General features: G+C 36.4%; 1 protein-coding gene across 8 annotated transcripts in view; it reads left to right on the top strand.

Annotated features, from left to right (window-relative positions):
• Positions 1-22,770, top strand: part of arhgap42b (Rho GTPase activating protein 42b) — a 147,262-nt gene that overhangs the window by 98,909 nt on the left and 25,583 nt on the right. For 4 of the 8 annotated variants that reach the window (XM_079874371.1, XM_079874369.1, XM_079874368.1 and 1 more), the window contains exons 5-11: positions 13,324-13,425; positions 15,258-15,368; positions 17,787-17,891; positions 19,724-19,853; positions 20,937-21,037; positions 21,112-21,221; positions 22,141-22,197. In XM_079874371.1, coding sequence (XP_079730497.1) covers positions 13,324-13,425; positions 15,258-15,368; positions 17,787-17,891; positions 19,724-19,853; positions 20,937-21,037; positions 21,112-21,221; positions 22,141-22,197 — 716 coding nt within the window. The remainder of the gene's footprint in view (positions 1-13,323; positions 13,426-15,257; positions 15,369-17,786; positions 17,892-19,723; positions 19,854-20,936; positions 21,038-21,111; positions 21,222-22,140; positions 22,198-22,770) is intronic. The other 4 variants (XM_079874373.1, XM_079874372.1, XM_079874375.1 and 1 more) reach the window with 1 other exon arrangement.

The raw sequence follows: 22,770 nt of genomic DNA, 5'->3' as shown, positions 1-22,770 counted from the left end.
CCCAGCATAATAGGTTGATTTAACCCTGCATCGTTGATTCATTTTTACTATAATACTAGCTTTTTTTTTTTTGCTTTTTTTTACTTCATACAGTTAATGCGATACAACCTCTGACTTGCATGATAATTCCTTTATTTTCAATCATATTTTACAGTATAGAATATTTTATATAATTTTTAATACATATTGTCAACATTTAAAGGTGCTGTTTGTAACTTTTTCACTCTACTAAAGCATAAAAATACCATAATATGTTTGCATATATTGAGGAAACATGCTAAGTTTACATACTCGTTTCTCTGAAAAACACTTCTATAGACAGTTATTTTCTTTGAAATGTGCGTTTCCAGACTGGAATGTTTGTTATTGTTTTGGTCTGTGATACTGCACGTTGCCAATTTGCCAATTTTCATCGTCCATAGCACTCGTTCCTGTTGCGTGTCCTCAAACTGGCAACCCGTGTGAGCGCCGTCCAGTCTGAGGAGCAGGTGGCGGGAGAAACGACGATCTCCGATATTTTGAATTCGACTGCAATACCTATTTCGACCACTAGTCATTCTTGTCATTCTTACATACTGCACCTTTAAGCCCGTTTTACTAATATCAGAAGTAAAAATTAAACATTTATAAGTAATTCAAGTGTAATCGACCAGTCTCTGAGAACATATTTTAACATCATACGTATTCTTTTGTATGTGTCTTTTTGAATGAAATCATAACATTTTATGCAAGCCATCCGGCGTATCCATCATGTGAAAAGATCGATGCGACACTCTTTTAGGTGACTCGCACCACGCCCCTGTATGTTGCTTTGTATAAAATTAAACGATATACAGAACAATAACGAATTTATTGATAACATAAAATGTACACAAACCTATAGCCTATTTTACAGAAGACATACACCATTTTGACGGAGATGCACTGCTCTCTCCTGAAGAGGTTGCAAAAAGCCTGCTATAGATAACTCAATCCATGGGTTGTTATGTCTGACCCAAGATCTGGGTAACACAAGAAAGGTAACCAAACACTGGGTTGTTACAAAAACTACCCACATACTGAAAAAAATAACCCCAATAAATGACCCAAAAGGCTCAACCCAGCATTTGGGTAGAAAAAATAACCCAAAAGGCATGTTTATATTCGTTTCTGCACCATAAATTGAATTTGGATAAAATATTATAACTTTGATAAATTGCACTTTACCTCTTTATTTTGAAACATTTTAAATATTTGGAATGTGGCCTTGATTATCTTGTTAAATTAAAATTAGACAGGCAAGCACTTGCTTTGTATGACAGGTCTTTGTATGCTGTTATAAAAGACTCTAGCTGATGGAAAAAATATATATATTTTGTTTAACACAGTGTTTATTGTTCACTATTCAAATCAAAAGCCACACAATTCCAGATACTACAAGTGATGATGTGTGCATAGAATATTATTAACTGAATGTACTTTTTTGAACTTTTTTTGTTTATTGAACTGTTCTGTTAGTTAATGATGTTGTATCCTTTACGAAAGTTTCTTTGGTTTTTACGTTGTAGTCGGGAGGTGAGAACATGCTTTGAGTGTCATTAAAATAGCTCAGGTTGAGGTGCTACTGCTTAATTATCACTGGACTCAGTGTGTAATTAGCCATGTGACAATTAGCTGAAAAAAGAGCTGTTTGTTTCAAGAGCCCTGCACTGCATCAGTAGATCTTCAGATGTTTCCAAGCGACTGCTCAGGCACATGTAACATCCCACCTGCTCGTATCAGGTAACAGAGGAACGATTAACCCTTAATGAATGTAATTGAAGTGTTTTGTGAAGATGCTGAGGATGTCACTGTTCATTATGATCCTCAGTTCTCTAGAGATCAGCACAGGACTCATCTCTCGTCTCATCTCCTGTTCTTCTCCTTTTCTTGTCTTATTTTGTCCTCTCATCTCGTCTCATCTCATCTTAGTTTGTCTCTTCTCTCATACTGTCTCCTCTTCTCTTGTCTTCTCTTCTCTTTCTCATTTTGTCTTCACCTCTCATCTCTTCTCATCTGTTTTTTTTTCTTTTCTAGTCTCGTCTTCTCTTCTGCTTGTCTCATCTTTCAATGTTATCTTGTCTTAGTTTGTCTTTTCTCTGATCTTCTTTTGTCTTGTATTGTCTCCTCTCCTTTGTTCTAGTCTTTCTCTTGTTTACGCCTCTCCTCTCTTCTGTTCTTTTGTCTTGTTTTCTCTGTTCTTCTCTGTCTAACTTTTCTCCTCTCTTTTCGCCTCATCTAAGTTTTTCTTCTCTCATCTTGCCATGCCTTTTCTCCTCTTTTCTTCATGTCTCATCTCAGTTTGTCTTTTCTCTTATCTTCTCTCATCTTGTATTGCCTCCTCTCCCCTGTTCTAGTCTTTCTCGTCTTCACCTCTCCTTTTTCTCCTCTTCTCTTCATTTTTCTTATCTTGACGCGTCTCTTGTTCTTCTCCTCCTTTTCATGTCTCATTTTGTCCTCTCCTCTTAGAAGTCTCTTCTAATCTTGTCTCATATTGTCTCCTCTGTTCTTGTCTCTATTGTTTTCACTGCTCATCTTGTCTTAGTTGGCCTTTTGTCTAATCTTCTCTCATTTTGTTTTGTGAGTTTCTCATCTTCTCTGTTCTTTTCTCTTCTCTTGTCTTCACCTCTTGTTTAATTTCTTCTTTTCCTCTTCTTTGTCTCTTCTTAGTTTTTTTTTTTGTCATCTCTTCTTCGCTTTTCCTCTTTCGTTGTTTTCTGTCCTTTCCCCTCAGCTTGCCTACTCTTATCTCACGTTTTGTTTCTTCTCTTCCGTTCTCTTCTATCATCTGATCTTGCCTCATCACTCTTTTCTTGTCTAATCTTCTTAACTTGTCTTGTCTCAGTTTGTCTCTTCTCGTCTCTCATCTTGTTTTGTCTTGTGTTCTCCTCTCCTCTATTATTGTCTGTCCTTCTTTCTGCTCATCCAATCTCATATCTTGTCATCTCTTCCCTCTTTTTGTCTCATCTTCTCTCGTCTGTTCTCGTCTCTTTAGTCTCATCTTGTGTTCTCTTCTTCTCTCTTATTGTCTCCCCCTCTCATCTCAGTCTGTCTCCTGTCTTCTCTCCTCTCCTGGTACTTAGTAAATTGATCCAATCATATTTATTAATTGAACTTCTGAGTGTAATAAACAGTGGCAAGACATCCCATCACAATTGTTTCGATTTGGCACCGAGCTTGGAAAATTGAAATATTGGCTAATGACTCAAATGACTAAAAGCAGAAGAGAGAACAGATAAAGAGAAAGAGAAAGAGAAAGAGAAAGGGGCGGGGGGCGGGGGGGGGGGGGGGGGGTGTTTTGGTTTTGGTTTGTTTCCCCTTGGAGCTGTCAGTATCTGAGGCAGTGATCACTCAAAATCTGTGCCATCAGCCTGTCTGGCCAGGTGGCTCTGCAGGCTCCAGGATTCTTTGTGAGTGTGTGTGTGCTCAGGCACATATGTTTGTCTGCCTGGCTTCTTTGTCCCTCTGTGGGGGATCTGAAGACTGTCTGTCATGCAGGGCCCCCTCCACGGCACAGTGGTCTTTAACCTGGCTGCAGTTCAGACTGACCCAATGAGCAGAGGTCACGTGAGGTCAAGTCAGTAGAGGATGGCAGTAAATTGTTGAAGGTCTGAAACAAAGACCTGATGGTCAACAGAAGCCCTGCTGGGACAACAGAACAGGATCACACTGTGTAGCCTGTCTTATGGGTAGCCCTCTATTGATTCTGTTCCAGCAGAAGCATAACATTTCCACAGATTATAAATGTGTGCCATTCACAAAGTTCTACTTATCCGCTATGTAGCTTTTGGTGCTATCACAATAGTGCTTTTGGTGTGCACCTCTTTCATTTGACATTAGAGTTTGTTCCGTTTGGATGATGTGAACAGTGATCAAACTCAGGCCCTGTTTACTCCTGGTATTGAGATGCATTTTGGTCAATCGGATCACAAGTAGACGAGGGAGACACATACCCGTTTACACCTGTCCGTCTCTTTTGTCCACTTTCAACTACTTCTGTCCTGATTTATTCAAGGGGAGGATCTATGAGCGTGAAAATGCATAGGTTCTTTCAGATCTTTCGATCTAATGGACAAAATAAGCTCACACAATTTACATATGAATGCACACGGAGATGACGGAAAAACATACGGAGAGCAGCAGCTTTCACTTCTGTGCTGATAGCCATAAGACCACCACGAACGTGGTGAGTGTGTGTTAGAATGGTGGAATGGTGAAAGAACATTGTACTTGGTACGTTTTTCGCCTTTAAACCAAACTTGGGTCTCCAAAAGTTTAAATCCCGTTCGGCTAGCGCGCTTCCCATAATGTTTACGCATTAAGTCAGTAGGCGAAGAGTAGGCGTCTTTTGTGGCTGTTCGAACGAATGCGTTTTCGACTAACTCTGGAAGTGGTCGAAAGTGGACAGGCTCAAAAGGTTTTAGACCCTGTTTATACAGTACCTATAATTAGCGTTGTTATCCGATCAAACAAAATGCAGCTTAATATCAGGTGTAAACAGGGCCTCAGATTTAGACAAAGCATTCAAAACCAAATGTGAAAGCACCCTTAATTTTGATCAAATGTGTCTGTGACCATTGTGTGTCAAAGAAATTTAAAACCTCAGTTGGCATATGGATTAGTAAAATTAGTTTTAAAGTGTGATTTAAAAGTTGCACCTGACTATTAATTGTTTTATTGTTACACAATAAAAGAATAAAATAAGCTTTTATTCAGTCCAATTGTATTGGATTTTAGGTTGACACCTGTTGGCATTTAAGCATGAAGCATTGGGTCTCATTCACCAAGCATGCGTATGCACAAATGTGTTTGTTTCTGCTTGTTTGCAGAATATATTTCCCCCCTCACACTCTGGACTGTCTGGTCAATCAAAAACTTGTTTTAGGCAACTGACTGGATTCTTCATCTCATGTGACTGCACATCATTAAAATGTTTAAAATAGGACTAATTGTCAGTTTGTAAAGTTATGTATTTTAAATTTGATTCCTCTGTATGGCTTTAATATATTTTACTATATTCAGTTTTGCTGACTTAAATTTTTTAATCTGAATGCACTGTACTGGTGCAACGGTTCAAATTACTCACGGTTCGGTTTGTATCACGGTTTTAGTGTTACTGTTTCGGTACGATTCTGTATGTGCTATGTTCAGGGAAAAAAGGACTGTGGATATAAAGGATATAATGCACGGATCCAGTACATACTGACACACTGTTGTAATGTATTGGGAACCCAGAATGTGTATCCATCGACAGAAACATGCATTAGCAGAATATTGTCTGTCTGTTTTATGTGTTGTTATTTTCAATAAACCATATTATAGATGCGTCGTCAGATTTAAGATGAACCACGGTGCAAGTGCGTGCCGAACCGTGGGTGGAGAATAGTACTGTTCGATTTTTGACCAAGAACCGTTACACCCCGAGAATGAACCTAGTTATAAACAAGCTCTAAAATTATTTGTGGACTTTTTGTGGAGTTCATAGTATTACAGTCTTTTTTTATTGCAGATATTCATATCAAATTAGCCATTATCATCCAAATAAAATAAAAAATGCTTGACTTTTACTGTGTGGTTATACTAAATTATGCATTGATTTTAAACTATAATGGGGCAGTCCAAAACATTTCAAGCTTTTCATTTTAATTCTCTTATTTTTCTCTGCCTCAGTCTGATTGTCTCTCAGTGTATTTGTGGAGGAGATTTTTTTTGTATTTCATTCAGTCAGGTTTTTTTTTTTTTTTTTTTTTGCAGTTTTCAGCTCACAAAAAAAGTCATCAAGCCCAAAGATGCAGTATATTATGTTCCACTGTCATCCTCATATAAAGCAAACAAACCCAAAGGGAAATTTATTGACTGTCAACTCACTATCTAAAATATTTATTCATTTATTTGTCTGTTTTATTATTTAATTCTTATCCCATAGGAGTCTTTCAGATATAGACTACATTTTCCTCTGGAAAGGTATTCTCTTTTTCTGCACACAGTATAGGAAGCTTCTAAAGATGCAGGCATGAAATTATTTATTGATTATGGTCAAAAATGTGACAGTGTGAAGAATGCAGGACTGTGATTACTAAAATTGTGTTGTGGCACAATGTTGTTCAATTGCACTGTTTAGATATGTCATATCAGTAGCCGTTATACAGAGTCAGGGGTTAATGAAAGGGCCATGGGAATGAAAATACAAACGAGTTCGAGTTTCACTGGCTTTTTTCTTTCACCGCATGACTGTGTAGGTTATAACTACAACTATTTTCAGAATAGCATATTACCATGCTGTTTTTTGTTTTTCAGTATGCAGTATTAATAATAGTAATAATAAGTATATTTGGTTACAATTTATTTTAAAGGTCCCGTTATATGCCCCTTTTCACAAGATGTAAAATAAGTCTCTGATGTCCCCAGAGTGTGTATGTGAAGTTTGAGCTCAAAATACCCAACAGATCATTTTTTACAGCATGTTTAAATTGACATTTTTTGGGGCTCAGAAAAACGAGCTGTTTCAGTGTGTGCCCTTTAAATGCAAATGAGGTGCTGCTGGACGACACAGGGGGCGGAGCTTCATGAGCTCGCGCTCAGTCTGTCAGGAAAAATTCATCTCACGGAATGATGATAATATCAGAAACTCTCAGTAACGGCGTTCATTTCGAGTCGGACAATAATGCCTACAGAGTCAGAGTGCTGTATAGAGATGAAACAGGTATGGTTTAGTAGTTTGATTACGGTTATTATAACGTATTTGTCATCTGCTTGTAGGCTATGTATCCATTATTTATTAATAGCCTACAAGTCTGCTGTCTGAATGATGATCAAACATGTACTGATGAGTTTAATAACGTTTATTGTACATCACACAAAAGATGAAGCGTCAGTTTTACTTCAGAAAATCACCGTAAGAGCTGAGTAAACACAGTAGCCTAAGTTATAAGAAGTGCGCAAGTAGCCAGTAGAGTTGAGGGAGCATTCCTGTGGGCGGAGGTTAGTCAAGAAACGGTTCTAGTGACATCACTAAAGAAGGAAGTAGAGGGATGTAGTCCAATCGAGCCGTTTTTTGTAGTCAACTTCTGTTAAATAAAATATCTCGCTTGGCATTGAACGTTGAGCTTTATAATTTTACAGATATTATTTATGCTCTAACAGCAACATTACACACTAACTAAAGTTTGAAACATGGGATCACGCAGAACGGGACCTTTAAGGTGTCATTGTTACAGTGTAATTATATATTTAAGTACTGAGTAATATTAATTAACATGTACTTACTATAGGGTTAGGGTAGGATTAGGATTTGGTTGAGGGTTATGTAATTATGCATTATTTATTGTTATTACTATAGTAAGTACATGTAACATGTAACAAGGACACTGTAAAATAAAGTGTTACCGTATATTTTATATAGCGTCAAGTTTCTGCAAACTCAAGTTTGCTTTATAATATTATAACAAGTGTACACGACAGCAGGCATAGAGACAATACAGATAAAACTTTAATGTGGGGCTTTGAATGTGATAAGAAGTAGCCTATCTTGTATTGAATATGAAAGCGAATGGGTAGCCAGTGTATTCTGCGTAGAATAGGAGTAATGTGGGAAGATATCTTGGTATATGTGAGAACCCTAGCTGCAGAGTTCTGAATATATTGAAGCTTATTTATTGTTGTGTTGGTTAAGCCATAGAAAAGGGAAATAAAGTAGTCAAGCTAAGAAGTAATGAAAGCATGAACTAGGGTCTCAGCATCATTGATGTTTAAAAACAGACGTAAACGAGCGATTATAACAGTAAAAGGTGAAAGAAGGCAGATTTGGTTAGTGGGGAAATGTGAAGAATGAAGGAGAGAGAAGAATCAAAGATTATACTCAGGTTTTTAACAGTGGTGGAAGGTCTAACCAGGATTCCAGCGATATTAACATTGTCAACACAGAAACAGGATGTGATTTGAGGAGAACCAACAAGAAATAGATCTGTTTTATCAGTGTTGAGTTTGAGAAATTTACCAGTCATCCATGCATTTACAGGTATGTCATCAATACAAGCCGATATTGAGTTGGTGGGGAAAGGAGCAGTGCGTTGAGAACAGATGTAAAGTTTGGTGTCATCTGCATAGCAATTTAAGTTAAAGCTATGATGACGGATAATGTGACCTAATGGAAGCAAAGATGATGAACTGTAAAGGCCCAAGGACAGAACCCTGGGGAACACTGTGTGCAGTATGTATACTGTGATCAGTATTCACATTTTTCTGTGTGTTTTCTTAAGAAAATGTAATAATCTAGTACTTCTGCTTGCATTTTTGGACGTTTTTGCACTTTTTTTTATAGAAAATTAGGGAGCTGTTCAAAAATTATCTGGATCACATGTATGAAACTCATGCGCTTGGCTCAAACAAACCAGCTTGTTTCTTTTGACAGTGGTCCAAACAGACCCTCTGTCATCTCCCATGCTCCCACTCAGAACAGCACTTGAGTTGCTGCAAAGAAATAGAGCACTTTAAAATTTACATATGACCTTTGAATATTGCGATAACTGTAGAATCCACGTATTGCATCGCTGCATGAAAGGCCTCGGGCAGACAGCTCAGGTGTGAAAACAGACTGAGTGGAGTCAGGGCCTTTGGAGGGTTCAGTGTTGTGGACTCTCCTGTGGAAATTCATCTCCTCTCGTGAAGTTAGTTATCTTGTGATTTGTGACGGGATGGAAGGAGCAGATAGATATCCAAATTTTATATTCAGAATTCTCCTCTTCATCATTCACATTTCTTTACTCTTCAACCTCTTTATTTTCATCTAAAGCTAGCCTACAAAACGTGCTCTAGGTGAAGCTTTCCACTGAAAAAACAGCAGTTTTATTTAACATGAGGTGTGTGTCCTCCTCATGGTGGCTGCCATGTTGAGATCACATGACCAGCTAAATACTACTAACTTTATCTCAGTCACACCTTTATTATTAGACACTGTCTATTATAATCACGGGTGACAAATATGCATGTGAATATTTTTATTTATTTACCTGTGTGTTTCTACAATAGCAAAAGAGAAAAAAACTTTTAATTTGTATGATGGTGCCTCCATGCCAACAGGTGTCAGTGTAAAGTCCAAGACCACAGTTGTGTGGTAAGTGAAGCAAAACAAAAATAATAATGTTTGAGCATTGAAGGACTGCATCTGAAAGCTTAGGCAGCTGACTTGTTACCTCGCTGCTTTATCAGGTACCTCACAAAATGTTTCAAACAGACTTAATGGCAGCATAACAGTTGAATGATCTTCAACAAAACAGAAAGCTTTGGTGATAACTAAGAGAATGTTTAATTACTAATTTCCTGCTAGAAATTACATCAAAAGTAGAAAAAGTTGGTCAAAAACGTACATTTAGGGTGTGTTCACTCTTGATAGGTTTGGTTCGATTAAAACAATTTCTGGTGCAATTGCTCCGTTAGTGTAGTTCACTTGAATAAGTGTGAACGCTGCCATCCGAACCCTGATGCGCACCAAAAAAGCAAACCCAGAACGCTGAAATGTTGAGTCTCAGCCCGCTTCCATATGAACTCTGGTGCGGTTCGACTGAAATATGATGCAACACGGACCAAAGACATCTAAACAAACCAAAAACAGGACGTGATGTCACAAGATGTTACCCTAAAAAGAGGATGTTACCCTAGAAAGACAGAATGCTCAAGCATCAGAACGGCATTATCTTGAAGCAGACCCATACAGAAAAAAAAAATATTGAAATATATTTTAAAGTGTCAAAAATATATGTGGCATATATTCCAAATACATTGAAATATATTTGCATTGTTGTTCACTTATATTTATCATTTTGAAATATATTCTAAAATATAACAAAAATATATGATGTTAAGGTCGAAAATGTATTTTGATCATAGTAATTCCTCTACCTTTTCCCTATACACAACAGTAGGCTACCATATTTCACTACTGTATTATGACACACAGCTATAATAAATACTGTACTTACATTTAAATGACTGCAATGTAAAATGACAGATGGTTGCTTTCCTAGGACTATTAGGCCATATTAGGTGGCACGTACCTATCACTAAGTGCTATTATTAGATTTATTGTTGTTTTATTGACATCTTTCCTGAAGTCATTTAAATATTAAAAATATGCACAATATTTATGATGCAAGTATAACAGTGACACTCCAACAGTGAAGCACACTTAAACAATAGATAGAACTCAGCGTCTAACACTGCATATACACACTATTAAATAACTGTATTCAATTCTGTAAAAATAGGGGAAAAAACTCTGCATTCTGTGTGTTATTTCCTACATAAAATTGTCATTTTAGGCCAACTGTGGCCTACTGGTTAGGGCTTCGGGCTTGTAACCGAAGGGTTGCCTTGCCGGTTCGATCCCCGACCAGTAGGAAAAATGTGGGTGGGGGAAGTGGTAGAGCACTGCTCTCCCATGCCCACATCCACGGCTGAAGTGGTCTATCTAAAAAAATAAACTGAAAATGTTAACTTTTTAAATTTCAAAATATATTTCAAATGAAACAATTTGCAAAAGTTAAAACTAGAGGTGGGCATAGATTATTTTTTTTAATCTAGATTAATCTAGATTAATTTTGAAATTAATCTAGATTAATCTAGATTAAAATGGCTCATTTGAATTCTGCCGAAGGCATTCAGAATATGTGTGCTACCCAAATAATGACTATAAAAGTAAGTCTTTGAGAAGGGTTTCTCAAGCCAGGTGGCGCATTAGACCAGGGGCTCATCTCCTGTTTCCAAAATGCATCACAAACTGCTTGAGAAAGCTGTTCTACTCAGAGACTGTAAAAGGTTACATACTGTTACCGTCCGTAGGCAACATTAGGTAGGCCTATGTTATTATCAACTACTATAGGCTATCAATTAGGGATGGGCGATATGGCCTAAAATCCATATTGTGATATACATTGCAGCCTCATGCGATAACGATATATATTATAATAAAACCATTTCAGAACAGGTTACACAGACCCTGCTAAACAACTGCTAAATGTAGGCTTTTTTTTTTTTTCTAAAGGGTGTATGTAGTTTTGAGAACATATATTGTGCAAAACTGTAAGTATAGAACATAATTTTGCAGATAAATAAAATGTAAGTACACTAGCTGCAGAGACTTAAGTAGGTCTGATGTTTATTATGGCTTGGAGCTTATGAAACCCCAAATTTAAAATTAGAATATTGTCTAACTGATGTCTTTTCAGTTAAAAAGAAACACAACAACGATTCTTAAAATCGGGCACCACTAAGATATATTGGGAATAATACGTGCGCGCTGGTATTCAGTGATATGTTTCGTTTTGAATTTGAGGTGGTAGAACGGATTAGTCGTGTTAACTTACCGAACACTCTGTATATAGTTTGCTGCTGCTCGTCGGACGGCTTAAATCCGAACCAAGTCCAAATAATAGATGTTGCACCGATATTTTTCACCATGCAGCTTTCACTTTCAGCCGTGTTTACTTAAGATGACGATGAATATGATGCGTGTAGATCTGGGTGTACCTCGTGGCCGCAGGTAGATTGCGTCATCATAGCTTGTGTACCCAATTTGGAGAATAGATTAACGGCGATATTTTTTTTATCGCCCGATAAGAGTCTCGCGTTAACACAGCACGTTAACGCCGATAACGGCCCACCACTAGTAAAAACATATATGAACATATACATATATGAAAATATATTTAACTAAAATATATTTATTGGGCCAATTTCAAATATTTGCATATATTCCAAAAATATATTTTGAAAATATATTTCAAATATATTCCTTTTGTGTATGGGGATCTTCGTTTGTGTGTGTAACGAAGGAATTTCTGGTGCTGTTTTGAGTCCTTCACACATTTTATAAGCCTTTTGTGAGTTCTTAGCTGGTAAAAATACCATGTACGCACATACAACTAATGCATTTATGCAGCATTGTTTTCGATGCTCTTTAAGTTCCATCGCAAAGTATACATCATAAAAGCTGTTTTCTTGTTTTGTTTTGTATATGTCAGTTCAGTGTTCAAAATGACAGTGTGAACACTAAGTGAACCAGGACTAAATGTATCAGTTTCATTTTTGATCTGGACTAAAAGAATCAAGAGAACCAAGAGAGAGAACTCCAACTGTGAACACACCCTTAGACACAAACTGACCACCAAGCGCAACTTTCAGATGCAGTTTTTATTTTTAAGATCAGGAATCGGACATGATTGAACACAGGATTGTGGGATATTATAGTCAGCAAAGGGTACATCCATGCAGCCTTCAAAAATCGATCAGATGAAATTATCTCAGTAAACAAAATGTCACACTATCATTGGATTCGGATGTGCCTTGTTGCCTTCTTACCTCCGCCAGCGTTGTTTTAGCTTTCAGACACAGCCACAGTAACTACACCATTGTGCTGCCAACACAGCATATTTGCATTGATGGCATTTCAAAAATGACAGTGTTTTATGACAAAGTAACTTTTGCCATCTTGACTTTTAATACCCATGACATTGAGCCTACTTTTTGAGTTTGTGTTGCTGTAATTTGATTATTTTGGCTGAAGTTTTAGAATATTTTTTGTTTGATTTTGAAATCTTCCACTCGTATGCTTGAGCGAACATACTCCATACTACCTGTGCCATTAATGAGGCAGCATTGAGACAAATGCAAACCTTTTCTGTCTGCTTGCATCTGTCAGGAAATGTTAACTTATTGAAAGCTGACCCATGGACATGCGATTGTGCATATTTTCAAAATGAGATGGAAAGAATAGTGTGTGATTTGATCTGTGTCTGCTGAGAACAGAAAGGGATGAATCTTGTTATCTTGAAACTATGCATGATTAAGTATCATCTTTAAGCTTGGTTTATATCATTTCATTACAGAGTGACAATATATTTATTTTCATGCAATATATCAATTATGTGTTAAACTGTTTTTAAAGCAGTAACTACACATACAGTATCAGTGGGAGACAAGAACGGGCTCTGTGTGATAAAGCTTTAGAGTGCCACCCAATGGCCTAACAGGCACATCACAAGCATTTTAGGGCCCCACTTTTAAAGAAAGATTTCCACACTTAACTTTTCACTAAATATTTTTTTGTTAGGTTTTAAATGATAAAATGATAGATATATTTTTCAAAATAAAGACAAAAGTATTCAGACACTTTGTACCTGTCAAATGTTAGTGTTACATGTTCATAATCAACTGCAGTGTTTTTCACCTGTGGTTACTCTGTTATGACACAGAAAACTGACTTAATACACTAAACAACTAATGCCAGAAAAAACTATTTGTTTTTCATAGGAGGGAAAGAAGAAATTTGACAAGGAGACGGAAAAGTACTATTCCACACTGGAAAAACATCTCAACCTGTCATCCAGAAAAAAGGAATCAGCTCTCCAAGAGGTGAATCATTCCATAAATAAGTATAGTTTTGCACTTTCCAAAGGAAATACCAGTGCTTGCAAGAAAGAATCTTTAGTAATTTAGGTTTTAGTCTTAATTCTGATGCAGTGCTGCATTAGAAGTGCCTTACCATCATGGTATCTTGCTTTCTGTCTGCTGTGCACAAGACTCACAGTAGCTATGTTTACATCCACCTATTTGTATGCACATTTTGGGATATTGCAAAAAAAAAAAAAAACGCTAGATGAAAATGGCAAGAGGCGCATATATTCAAAATATATGCATTAAAAAAATGTATGGCCTCAATTGAGGTGGACGATTTATTTATTTTATTTATTTTTTTCAATAAGAAGATAAAAATGTCATTCTAAATCATTATAAATTAAATCAAATCATTTTGATGATAGACTTTGCTCAGACATTCTAAAATGTCTGAGCAAAGTCTATCATTTTGATGATAGACTTTGCTCAGACATTTTAGAATGATAATGTTATTATCATTCTAAAATGTCTGAGCAAAGTCTATCATCAAAATGATTTGATTTAATTCCCTCCCAGAAGCACATCACACAATAAACACGCCAGTCGCCAGCACACATCTTTATCTTATTTTGGCTCAGCAACGTTCTCGTTGCCGAAATAGTAATTTTAATGCTGTTGCTTGCAATCTTATGTACACTTTCACAAATCTTACCCTGCGCATGCGATTCTTTATGGCATCATAATACTTTCATATATTTTGCGCTAGTTTCTCAGTGATGATTTTGTTCTCTTGAACACATGGGATGGAAACGGTGCTTTATTTGCAAATTAAATTAAATTCACAAGTTAAATTCGCAAGGTTGCATGGAAACATGGCTAGTGAATCAAAAAATAACTGCATTGTAATGCTGCCTTCATGTGCTATCGGAATTATCGTAAATATCAGTTTCCTAGTCGGAAATTGGACACGGATGCCCTAAACGCCTAAAGTCGTATTTAGTACTGGGAGACAATTTTGATTCCCAAGTTTCCGATTTGGGCGGACCATGAACTTTAAACATGTCCAATCAAAATTCTGTATGCAAATCAATGCAAGAAAGACAACCGATTGCAAGTCAGTATGCAAAACGACAAGTTTAATTTTCTTAAAAAGTATAAAGTTTACAAAAAGCAAAAACAAATAGCAAATGTAAAACTGAAACTGTGTACACGTTGACTTTTTTGATGACAACAGTGGCTAAAACATGGGTGAGTTTTGTCATGTCATTTATTTAAATGGATAGTTCACTATTTTTTTTTTTTTTATCATTTACTCACCCTCATGATGTTCCAAACCTGACTTTCTTCTGTGAAACATAAAAAGAAATTTTTAGTAATGTACTTTCCACACTTTCCATTCAATTACAATAAATGGGAACATAATAACCCACAAGTCAGATGAACTTTTATAGTCCTTAGTGGCTTTTTTTGAAAATAGAAAGCTTGAATTTCTCCTTTTGTGTTGCACAGAAGAAAGTCATATGGGTTTTAAACAACATATGAGTAAAAAATGATCAAATTTCCATTTTTTGGGTGACTAATCCTTTTAAAAACATCAGGGTTTACAAGCTTTAGTTCCTGGGTTTTTTTTTTTTGGTTTTTTTTTTTTTTCATTCCTCTTTCCTGCTGTTCAGAGATGTTCCTATGCGTTTGTTTAGCTTGTTGTTACACAAATTCTCACAAAGCTGAGCCATAAATTCTCACATGTAACGATTAACCAAAGCCCAAACACATCCAAATGAGCGTACAAGCCTGGCAGTCATCGCTTTCTGTCTGTCTCTGGGGTAACAGCGCTCTTTGTTCATTTCCAGGCTGACGCTCAGATTGATAAGGAAAGGCAGCTCTTTTATGACGCCTCGTTAGAATACGTCTTCAAAATCCAGGAGGTTCAAGAGAAGAAGAAATTTGAATTTGTTGAGCCGGTAAGATCTTTGTGATGCATATTATTCCTCTTATATTTAGACTTGAAGTTTCTGTCTCACAAACTGAAGCTCACAAATACACACAAAGCCACTCTTATGCACATAAACACGATAACGTATAGACAAATGTCACTCCTGAAAAACAAATCAGATGCCCATCATGATGTGTAATGCAATGAGAATCAAGCCATCTGGTCAGTAATGGTTTTGTAGCCAACAGGAAGTAGGTTGAGAGTTTGACCACTGAAGTCATAATCACACTCTTATCATGCCAACTTAATCAAACCTCAGCTGTCATTTCCTGTCCCACAGTCACCCCTGAACTATTTAAGAGATAGTTCACCCAAAAAATGAAAATTCGATCATTTACTCACCGTCATTTCATTCCAAACCTGTGTGACTTTCTTTATCTGTAGAGCACAAGATATTTTGAAGAATGTTGGCAAACAAAGTGTTTTGGTTTCTATTGACTTCCATCTGTATGGACCAAAAAAAAAAGTCATCATTCCTCAAAATACCTTCTTTTATGATAGAAAGACATACAGGTTTGGAATGACATTAGGGTCATTAGTGAATGATGATAGAATTTTCATTTTTGGGTAAACTGCAACCAAAAGTCAGAAATCTCAATATAATCTCAAACATGTCTCATCAAATTTGTCCAGCTCCAAATGATCTATGATGCATTCCACTTTCATTGTCAATGACATCAAGGTCTAATTCTTTTCTTTTTCTGGAAATACAACAGCATTTGTGTCTATTTTTATTTCTTCTAATGAATTTTTGAGGGGATGCAAAGTTGATCCTTCAATTATAAACCAATAATTGAAAGTTTCCTGCCATTAAAAATAGTTTGAGAGGAAGTGCTCTTACTATAGTTTTTTAGGTTCTTTTCAGGTTGGCCATCTAAATCTCCACTCAGCAAATAGGTTGCATAAAATAGGCTACACAACAGCTGAACCTCACATATTACAACAGTGGACAGAATTTGCATGACTCATTCCTGCATTAAGCATATTTATATGCATAAGTGTAAGCAGTAAAGTGAGTCAGACAACGCGCTGTATAGATTTAGAGGGGCATCCACTGTTTATCACCAGGCATGGGGAAAGCAACGCTGTTAATCTACCAGAAGCACAGCAGTCTGTTCTGCTCTTGAGTTTCGGGGGTGTGACATCAGCATCTTTGAAGTCTGGTGCTAAAGTCACTATCAGAAAGTCAAATTGTTACAGTGGCCAGATGGGATAACTGTAATGCTCAATAGATGTATAACTTACCATAGCCACATCAGTCAGTGTTTTAAGTGAGTTAAGTAAATGTCTTCCCTAAGAAATTTGAGATTGTACGGTTGTAATTGTATTTACAATAAATAATTTATCCCCTTCTCTAAACCTGACTTGTACTGACACCTAGTAGTCTGGATGCAGAAATATGCAAAAGAAAATGTTTTTAGTTACCAATGCCATTGTAGAAATGCTCTATTTTTACATACCATCATTAAATGATTTTTGTCTGTGAAAATGTCCAATAACAGGAAGATTTACAGAGATAAAGCAAGTTGTATTCGGCTGGTCGTGTGATTTCAACATGGCCGCCCCCATGAGGCGTCACGCTTCATATACAATTAAACACTTTTTGTTAGGCTACTGGTATGTCTCCATCTAATGTGTGTTCATTGTTTTTAAAGTCACCCTGTGGTGAAAATCCTGCTTTTAATGTTGTTTATATGTCTATGTGGTGTTTTTCTTAATATGCTTTAAGACAAACCATGTGCAAATTCATAAGTCAACAGCATTGCTGAGTATTTTCTCCTTAAAACAGCAGTGAACCAAAAGACAGTCTCAAAAACGCGGTTTGAAATCGCTGGTGTTTCTGCCGTCACAGACTATCTTGTAACCAATCAGGTCAACGTGTGATCGTCAACGAGTGGATCTCTGAGCTGGTGTGAGTGAGTGGAGGCGGGGCTAATTTGCATATTCATAGAACCACGTAGACTAAATGAGGCAAGGGTGTAGTTACATTCAAGCTATTTTAAGGCATGAAGATTTTTTTTTCATGGAAAAAACTCTTAAATGTGTCATTTTGGTGATCAAAGATAAGTTTTAAGGGATACAATTATTGACTACAGGTGGACTTTAAACATTTTACAAAAGTACTATTCATTTCTTTGTGTAAATAAAACAAAATCCTATTTTATAACACCGTTTTGAAAGTTAGAGAATCCCTTTGAATGGTATGTCAGTCTTTTGGTTGAGCAGTTATGCGACAGCTTTAGATATTCAGAGAATTTACCAACTGACACAAAATATTGTAAAATTCCTGTTTGCACTGAGAAAGAGGAAGAGATACTGTACAGTAGATATGTTGTGCTACAGGCATAATATAGAAACTTGTATTTACATCTTGCTTGGGTTGCAGCTCTTGGCCTTCCTACAGGGTCTGTTCACATTCTACCATGAGGGTTATGAGCTCGCCCATGAATTCGAGCCCTACAAACAACAGCTACAGTTTAACCTGCAGAATGTAAGTGCACGTCTCCAGTGAGTCATCCAGCTTCTCTTTCACTTTTTCACTTAGCCTCCTTTTGACCAAATTAAGTTTTCACTTCTGAAAATATTTGTGAAGCGACATGGTGTTCAAAAAAGGCTCGCACATATAAAAACCTTTTGCCCTCTGGTCTTTAGACTTTAACCTGCTCTGTGTGTCTTTGATCAATATCTGCCCGTTATAAACCACTTCCTGCTGCTCGTCAGCATCTCTGTTTCGGGATCCATGCCCTTTGACCTTTTCTTTGCATCACTGTCACAGTGAGCTCAAAGCTGATGTAGTGTCACAGATTTTCAGCACAAAAGACCTGTTCTGCTGCAGAACTATGCCAGCACTGCGGCATATATACGCTGAATGAACACTGCTGTGAAAGCGTGAGAAATTAGCCTTAAATGTAATTCACTACCGCAGGACAAGCACATTTAATATTGCAGGAGTGTCATTGATAATTCACATTGATGTATTTGGGTGTGATGTCAGTACTCCAGAGGACTAAAGAAGGAAATTAAGCTATTTATTTTCCTTTCCTTCCAGCAATTGGTGTATATACAGTATATCAGGGAAAATTCATGGCTAGCTGTGCATTTAGTAAGGGATGAAGTAAATATAATAAATAAATGCGGACAGGTTGATCTGGACAGGTCTTGTGTGAAGGTTTATTTTGCAATAATATCTGGCTGAATGTTCTGTACATTATCCAGCTTATTACTTGCTACTTGCCACATAACTAAACAATTGGACACCAAATAGTGAATTTTATTTGTCAAGGCCAATTCACACTGCATCGACAGAGGCAAACCAACGCCGACAGTCGCACTGATCTGATAAACCCTGACGAATAGTCTATTGCCGTCTGTCAGTGCGGTGTGAGACATAAAATTAATGGATAATGTACAGGCATACCACATATTAAAATACTTTTCACAAAAATAATTAATTGTGCAAGGATTTTAAAACATTTTCAACTCAAATCAATATTTAATACGGTATCAATGTGAACACTAATTCGCATGATAGGCAGTATAATTATGCTCCCAAAAATTTTGGCCAAAATCTAAGGCAGCATTTGAGGATAAGGACTATCTTATAACGCATCCTTCTGAAGGATTTGGTAATACTTGAGTCATTACTGGTGGGTTAGCTTGATCTTGATACATTTTGCATTACTTTCATTAATTATGAACCTGTATATAGTAGTTGTTAGTCCTCTGGGAGGTGTAAGAAATAGTAGTTACTGATTTGCTAATAGTGAACTACCTCATTCAACTGAGCGCTAATTAATCAGAGATAGAATGTTAATATTGTGTTACTCATTTGTTCCTGTTTAGTTATTAATTAATGACGGAACAGTATTCTAAAGTGTTACCAAAAAGTATTTATTTACCGATAATATGCGTCTGTAATTATCGACTTGTGTAATTACCGCCACTAGTGTTCATTCCAGCTGGAAACTGCAGTGAATTGTATGTATAGGTGCGTTTTTGGAGTTTTGAAAAAATGTAGGTAGAGACCAGTATACCTAGATTGCATGTGATGCTCGTGCCTGAGTTTTACAAATCAGTCACGTACAGTATGTGGTTTCATTTGTCACTTATCTTTTGGAACAGATCTTTTGGTTCTTATGCATGTTTATATACTGTAAATGTCTATTACTTATTTCAGTGCCATGTATGGTTTTAAATAAATTCACATCTGTCAGATCAATCATGAAAGGCTGTTTTAAAATGGCATTTGCATTGCTGAGATATGGTTCCCATGATCTGTTTGCATATGTGTGATTTTTTTGTGTGTGTGTGTGTTAAATGAAGACAAGAAACAACTTTTTGAGCACCAAGCAGGAAGTAGAAATGCTGATGAAGAGAGTTCGATCTGCAGATCAAGACCAGAAGCCCCCGGGCCAGTGGACTATGGAGGGATACCTCTATGTCCAGGAGAAACGTGAGTGTCATATGGACAGTCCTCAATCTTTCAGTCAAGAGCGGTGAGCAAACAAAAGGACAGACAGCCTGTAACAGGTCTAGAATTTTGTTTTCATGTGTCTTCATATTTATATTTCCGGTTTCACTTTATTTTCATGCTTTAACACATTCTGTTGACTATAAGTAGCGTTGCAGCTACATGTCTACTAACTCTCAGATTGTTAGTTTACTGGGTTAGGGTTAGAATAAGATGGCATGTAGTTGCAAAGTTACTTCTAGTCAGTAGAATGTCTGTTTGAGGACCATCACAATAAAGAGTTTGCAACTAAATGTCAACTAACTCTCATTAGAGTATTAGTAGACTGTCTGCTTCATATCTGCTAAGTTACTTATAGTCAACAGAATGTTCATAAGGGACCATCAAAATAAAGTGTTACCATCTTTCCTAAGTGACCTCTTTCTAGTCTTATCCTGTATTTTCCTGTTCCTTCACACTGCAAAGGAAATGTCAAAATAAAATCCACATGTAAACCGAATGCTTTTGATTATCACCAGATAATTTCAGATAGGACAGAGAATGACCAGTTCTAGGAAAGAAAAACATTGCCCTCTTGTGGACTGATACATCGTACACAATGAAGATTTAGTGAAGAGTTGAATGCTAAATATATTGCTAATATAAAATGTATTGCTTTTTTTATTTATTTTTTTATATATATTAGATAATTTCAGTGAAAATTCAAAATTACAAATTATAAATACATATTTAGGACATAGATTTTTATTTTATTTTTAAACATAAAATACATTTTCTATTCTAAAAAAAAAAAATTAAATCTACTTGTTGCTACTTAACCCTAGGAGTTGTAGTCCACACATGTTGCATGCATATCTAACATGTATTATGTTGTAGGAAATATATTTTATATAGCACTTAAATATATATACAAAATAATTTATAACATACATTATATTAATAACAAATGTTTTAATAGCTTACATGTTGTCCAGAATTTTTGTGAGCTGCAAATGAACAATTTTTTGCCCAAATACCTCAAAAAGCAAGTATATCACATTTGCACTTTTCATGTGTGTGTTGCAGGGCCTTTGGGCTGCACATGGACACGGCATTATTGCACATATGAGAAAGTTAGTAAGACCTTCAGCATGTGCAACACAGAGGCAAAGCCCACAGCTAAACAGGTACAAAGATGCTCATGTGGGATCAGAGGTGCTGTTTGCTTCAGATCCTCACTGTCTGTCTCTCTCTTTCACAGAATGGTGTCATGTCAAATCCCCCAGAGAAGTTCAGACTGAAGTCCTGTATTAGGAGGAAGACTGACTCGATTGATAAACGCTTCTGTTTTGATATCGAGGTTGTTGAAAGGTGGGTGTCTGCAGTGACAGCGCAGTACAGACGTTTTAAAACTTTCAAATATTTCATCCAAAAATGATCATTTTGTCATTATTTATTCATGTCATTCTTCCATGGAGCCAAAAAGAAGTTTTAAAGAACGTCCAGGCCGTTTTTTTACTATTTAATGAAATAAAAAATCTATTTTTATATATATATTTGTGATGTGGCCAGGGAAAATGTTGCCAGCAGAAAAAAGTCCTTATTGGTGAACACTGACAAGTCTTCAGGATGGATAGATAGATAGATAGATAGATAGATAGATAGATAGATAGATAGATAGATAGATAGATAGATAGATAGATAGATAGATAGATAGATAGATAGATAGATAGATAGATAGATAGATAGATAGATAGATAGATTGATTGATTGACAGCTATAGATAGATAGACAACTTTAGGGAGAGTAAATGATGACCAAATTAAAATTTTTGGGTGAATTCCTTTTCCTTTAACATTTGCTATAGTTTCTGTTTCTATGTGTGCTCAGATATGAAACTTCCCTTGTTGTTTTAAGAGTGGCCTGCATTTCTGTTTTCTGCATGCTCCTTGTGCCTTTTTTCACACTAACTGTACAATCTGTCTTCTATGTAATCTAACTGTATAATCTTCTGTTTTTACTTGCATCTGCCTTCATGGCACAGTCTTACGATATTAGGTGGCAAATATGTATGCATTTATATGTATGTTATTACACTGTGCACACTCAGTAGAACATGCATGTTCTACTAACACTCAGCCAGACCTGTATGTTGGTAAGTAGCTGCAAATGTAACTACCTGTCTGTTCATGTTCTTTGCCACCTAGTAAGGTTGCACTGTTGTTTTCTGACAGTTTACCTTGTATGTGCCCATTTCCCTTGTCCCCTCTCTGTGTTTATTTCAATCTAGAAATACCATCTATCGTGGATCTCTTTTCAGACCACTGCAATTTTTCTGTAAAGCCCGGTATGTGACCAGACCTGTGCCCTACAGCGCAAAAGCATGTTGTAGCGCATGTGTGCTGCATTCCAAATCCCACGCTGATCAAAGCTCATTTCTCACCCCAGAGGTTTTAAAGGATTGCATGTTGAAAATCCAGCACATTTCCTGCACCCATAATTGGTGGGATAACAGTTTGATTTGATTTAACTGGCTGTGTGATTCTACCAACTCATTTTTGATCTGGATATCACAAACTATCACTTGACATCAAGGAACAAAAATCACAACATCAAATCAGCATTATACATCAGGCTGAAAAACTGTTGAAACCCCAAAATTGTCAATAATTTAACAACACTTGCGCAAAGTCTTGGATGTTGGTCGTGTCATGCCATGCCGCTAAACAAATAAAATATTGAATTTATTTCATATTTATTTTTAGTAAGTGTTACATTTTTTATGTTTTTTTATTTTAACATTTATTTTTTTAATTTTACACCTTATGATTTGATTTATTAATTCATTAGCTTTTCATCATCTCATGAACCCCCGTCATTCCCTCACAAACCCTTTTATGATGCACTGCGACAAGTGAAT

The sequence above is a fragment of the Squalius cephalus genome (assembly GCF_949319135.1).
Source record: "Squalius cephalus genome assembly, chromosome: 6".
In the NCBI taxonomy this organism is placed as follows: Eukaryota; Metazoa; Chordata; class Actinopteri; order Cypriniformes; family Leuciscidae; genus Squalius; species Squalius cephalus.
Note: the sequence above shows the minus strand (reverse complement) of the source record. Positions and strands in the feature narration are given on the sequence as shown.